At 57.0% G+C, this 4,087-nt stretch overlaps 1 protein-coding gene across 1 annotated transcript; it reads left to right on the forward strand.

Moving 5' to 3' along the window:
* Positions 1 to 1,340: 1,340 nt before the first annotated feature.
* On the forward strand, positions 1,341 to 3,865 carry LOC127294742 (uncharacterized). The gene is made up of 3 exons (XM_051324623.2): positions 1,341 to 1,625; positions 1,798 to 1,873; positions 1,993 to 3,865. The coding sequence occupies exons 1-3, from the start codon at positions 1,596 to 1,598 to the stop codon at positions 3,546 to 3,548; spliced, it is 1,662 nt and encodes a 553-aa protein (XP_051180583.1). The 5' UTR covers positions 1,341 to 1,595; the 3' UTR covers positions 3,549 to 3,865.
* The last annotated feature ends 222 nt before the right edge of the window (positions 3,866 to 4,087 follow it).

The raw sequence follows: 4,087 nt of genomic DNA on the forward strand, positions 1-4,087 counted from the left end.
CCCCCATACGGTAGTGCCGGCGCTCCTGCCTGCACTTATTTGGGGGGCATCGGTGGAGATGCTCTAAGAGCAACTCTAACAGAGCCTGTAAAACGGGCTGAAACCCAAAAAGTCCGGTGACTTTACGGGTTCAGGCCGAAAGTAGGCCAGAGCGGAGCCTGAACTCGCGGTCTCGCCCGTAAAACGAGTTCGGGGGCCCGAGAAACTCGGTGGCCGCCCCGTATTAAAAGGGGCCGCGGAGGGGAGTTTGGCTTCCAAACCCTACTCCCCTCCGTCGCTACCACTTCCTCCGCCGCCACTCCCCTCCTCTTCGGCGAGCAATTTTGTCGCCGCTGCCGCCACCACCCCTCCATCCGCAGTGGGCCGCGCAAGACGCGTAGGTAGGGGAGAGGGCCGAATCGGCGGCGGGAAGCTAGCTCCACGTCCGTCGGGTGTACGGTCGGAGACAGACCGCGCGAGGCGGGTGCGCTCCGACGGTGCTTGGAAGCGGGCGGCACGGAAGTGGCCGCGTTCTTTCGCGCGCCGGGCAGCACGCGAGGAGGCGCAAGAAGGAGAAGACGGGGAGGCGCCCCCGCCGGCTCGTGCAGCCCGCTGTTGCCGGCGCTTCCCTCGCGCGGCGACGGCAACGGCGACGACGCAGATGGGCCGCCACTCATCTGCGGGAGCTCGGCGGAGGCGGCGGCGTTCGAGGTGGCCGCGCTCGTCGTCGCGTAGGAGTCGACGACGCGGAAAAATCCTCCGTCGCAAGAACTGCCCCGGTGACAATATGGGGCATAATCTAGTAGTTTAGGTATCAAATGAACGAATGTAGCTCGATTTGTCCCGTATTTTGGCTAGTTATATGTAAATTATTGACGAATGTAGCTCGATCGGAGCAAGAATGGGTTCAATTTCGCAAGATCGTCGCAACACATTTTTCCGCGACGTTTGATTTTTGGTTTTTAGTTCGCGAGTTTGATTTCTAATCTGCGCCGTCACTAAAACCATCTAAACTGAACAGTTCGGAGGACCGAACTCTATGTTTTCGGTTCAGAGTAATACAAACCCTACTAGAGATGTTCTAAGTGTCACAAGTTTATACTGCTAACTGAAAGTGGCAAAGCGAAAGGCTTCCAAAGGCCAAAGAGGAACAAACCTTGAAAAGGGTAAAGAAACGCTCCCGGTTCTTGCGTGTTAATAATTGTTATAATTTCCTACTTGCTTTTCTGCCCAAGATAATTTCCTACTTAGCTTAGCAGAAGATAATTTCCTACTATACTTATCTTAGCCGAAGAGAGAGGTTCCTCCTCCTCTCTCTCTCCCCTCCCCTATTAATTTCCTTGTGGTTTTCTGCAATCACACACTTGCTCTTTGTGTGTGAGTGTGTGAAGCGACAGTATTATATTGTCGTCTGCGAGAAGGCAGCTCCTCCTTCTCACTCCCACACACGCTCTCAACGAGATAGAAGAGAGCAAATGTCCAATGCTTAGTTGCCTTCTACTCCCTCTCATCTGAGGCCTCCCTATCCGCGTGTGTGTTTGTGCGCTCAGATCTGCGAGGCGCGTCTCTCGTCTGTGTGGGGGTGCTCGCCGGCATTTTGAAGCAGGGAGTCAGTGATGAGCAAGGAGGAGGTGCTCAAGATACAGGTATGTTCTTCTTCTTCTTCCTACCTTTGCTTCCTCTGCACCCAAAACATTCTTCCACATATATGTTCTTTCTTGTTTTCGCTGCCTGCCATGAATTTTCTTGACCTTGCTTGCTCCTCTGTCTGATCTCTCTGCATGCTGTTTGTGTGTATGTTCATCTCCAAATCGGCAGACCTGCGTCTTCAAGGTGAACATCCACTGCGATGGGTGCCAGAAGAAGGTCAAGAAGATCCTCAGCAAGATCGATGGTAAGAAACAAGACTGCTTTTCGGTAAAACTGCATGGGAGACTTGTCTGCCTCTTTTCTTTTTCCTGTTACCAAGATTGAGGGAAAATGTGTTGGATTCATGGATCTTCTTCTCTGCAGGCGTGTACCAGAGCAGCATCGACGCAGAGGAGGGCAAGGTGATGGTGTCCGGCCTGGTGGATCCGGACACCATCATTAAGAAGCTCAACAAGGCCGGCAAGCCGGCCGTGCTCTGGGGCTCCAAGCCCGGCGGCGTCGCCAACCAGTTCCAGAAGCTCCACCTTGACGGTGGAGGCGGCGGCAAGGGCCAGCAGCAGAAAGACGCCGGTGGCAAGGGCCATCACAAGGATGCCGGCGGCGGCAAAGCCCAGAAGGGCGGCGGCGGTGGCGGCGGCGGAAAAGACGCGAAGGGTGCCGTGCCGCCGCAGCCGACGGCGCAGCAGATTCAGCAAATGCAGCAGATTATGCAGATGAAGGGGGCGACGCCCCAGCAGATTCAGCAGATGCAGCAGCAGATGCAGATGCAGATGAAGGGCGCGCCCGCGCCGGCACCGACACAGCAGCAGCTACAGCAGCTGCAGCAGCAGCTGCAGATGAAGCCGCAGCAGCTCCAGCAGCTGCAGCAGCAGATGCAGATGAAGGGGATGAAGCTGCCGCAGTTCATGGACGCCGGCGCCGCGGCCAAGGCGCCGTTCCAGGCGGCGCCTGCCAAGGACCCCAAGTCCGTCAAGTTCAGCCTCCCCGACGACGGCTGGGGCGACGACGGCGGCAGCGAGTTCGACGACGAGTTCGATGAGTTCGACGACGAAGATTTTGACGACGATTGCTACGACGACGACGACATCTACGACGACCCCAAGATGATGATGAAGCCCATGCCCGCGCCGCAGAACGCCGGGAAGGGCGGCGGCGGCGGCAATGGTGGGAAGAAGGGCGGCGGCGGGAACGAGATCCCTGTGCAGATCAAGGGGAACAACGGCGGCAAGAAAGACGCCGGTGGCAAGCAGCAGCAAGGTGGCAACGGCCACGGCGGCGGCAAGAACGGAGGCGGTGGCGGGCAGCCGAACAACGCCAAGGGAGGAGGAGCGCCGGTCCAGGGGAAGAAGGGCGGTCCGGCCGCCGGCCTCGGTGGCCCGATGGGCATGCCGCCGCTCCAGCAACAGCAGCAGCAGCAGGCCATGTTCAGGCCTAACATGATGGGCGGCGCCGGCTTCCCTGGCATGGGCGGTCCCATGGGCCACGCCCACGCGGGCGGCGGCGCGCAGGGTGGCCGCGCCATGCAGGGCATGCCGCCAGCGGGGTTCTACCAGGGCGCTGGGGGCGGCGGCGGGGGCATGCCGTCTGGAGCGGCGGAGATGCTGCAGGCTGCCGCCGCGGCCGGGAACCCAATGGCGCAGCAGCAGTACATACAACTGATCCAGCATCAGCAGCAGCAACAGCAGCAGATGGCATTGGTGCAGCAACAGCAACAGCAGCAGCAGATGATGATGATGAACGGCCAAGGCGGCGGCGGCGGCGGCGCAGGAGGGTACCCGCAGATGGGCTACGGGTACGGCCGGCCGCCGATGGGCTCGTACCCGATGCAGACCGCCTACGCCATGCCGCCGCAGCCGCCGGCCGGCGAGCCTTACAACTACTTCAGCGACGAGGACCCCAACAGCTGCTCGGTGATGTGAGAGATCGATCACCTCACCGCTGCTCATGGTCGAAAAAGGAAGACCATGAATCCGACAGTAGTGTACCATGGGGAACAACCGAAGTGTCCCCATCTAGATCGCTCCTCTTCTGTTTCTTCTTGATTAATTTAGCTTCACCATTTTCACCATTCTTTCGAGCTAAACAAGACAAGAAGAGATGTGAAACCTGCTTCAAGGCGATTGTAGGTACAGTAATTATCTATAGATGTCATAAGAGATGAATGCTCCATGCTGTTATAGTTGAAGAACAATAGTATGTGATTGACTGATGGTAGATGGATCAACAATGTGCAAAACGACTGTTGTCAATTTTCTGTGTTGTGTTTGCATTCTCAATTGGCATGACAGAACAAACGACTCTAAATTCTGCATTTTACCAGCAACCTGCTAAAGAGTCGCTACACCATCTCACATTTTGTGACATTCCTTCAGAATTTATATGCATAATTTCACATTTCACATTAGGGCGACATATTTTGGACACGAAAAACGTCAAGCGGACGGGCCGTGGACACCAA

The sequence above is a fragment of the Lolium perenne genome, chromosome 4 (genome assembly GCF_019359855.2).
Source record: "Lolium perenne isolate Kyuss_39 chromosome 4, Kyuss_2.0, whole genome shotgun sequence".
Classification (NCBI taxonomy): domain Eukaryota; kingdom Viridiplantae; phylum Streptophyta; class Magnoliopsida; order Poales; family Poaceae; genus Lolium; species Lolium perenne.

Coding starts and splice junctions, on each gene's coding strand:
- LOC127294742 (XM_051324623.2), top strand. CDS start 1,596: ATGAGCAAGGAGGAGGTGCTCAAGATACAG. Junction 1,626..1,797: donor AGGAGGTGCTCAAGATACAG/GTATGTTCTTCT, acceptor CCAAATCGGCAG/ACCTGCGTCTTCAAGGTGAA. Junction 1,874..1,992: donor GATCCTCAGCAAGATCGATG/GTAAGAAACAAG, acceptor TCTTCTCTGCAG/GCGTGTACCAGAGCAGCATC.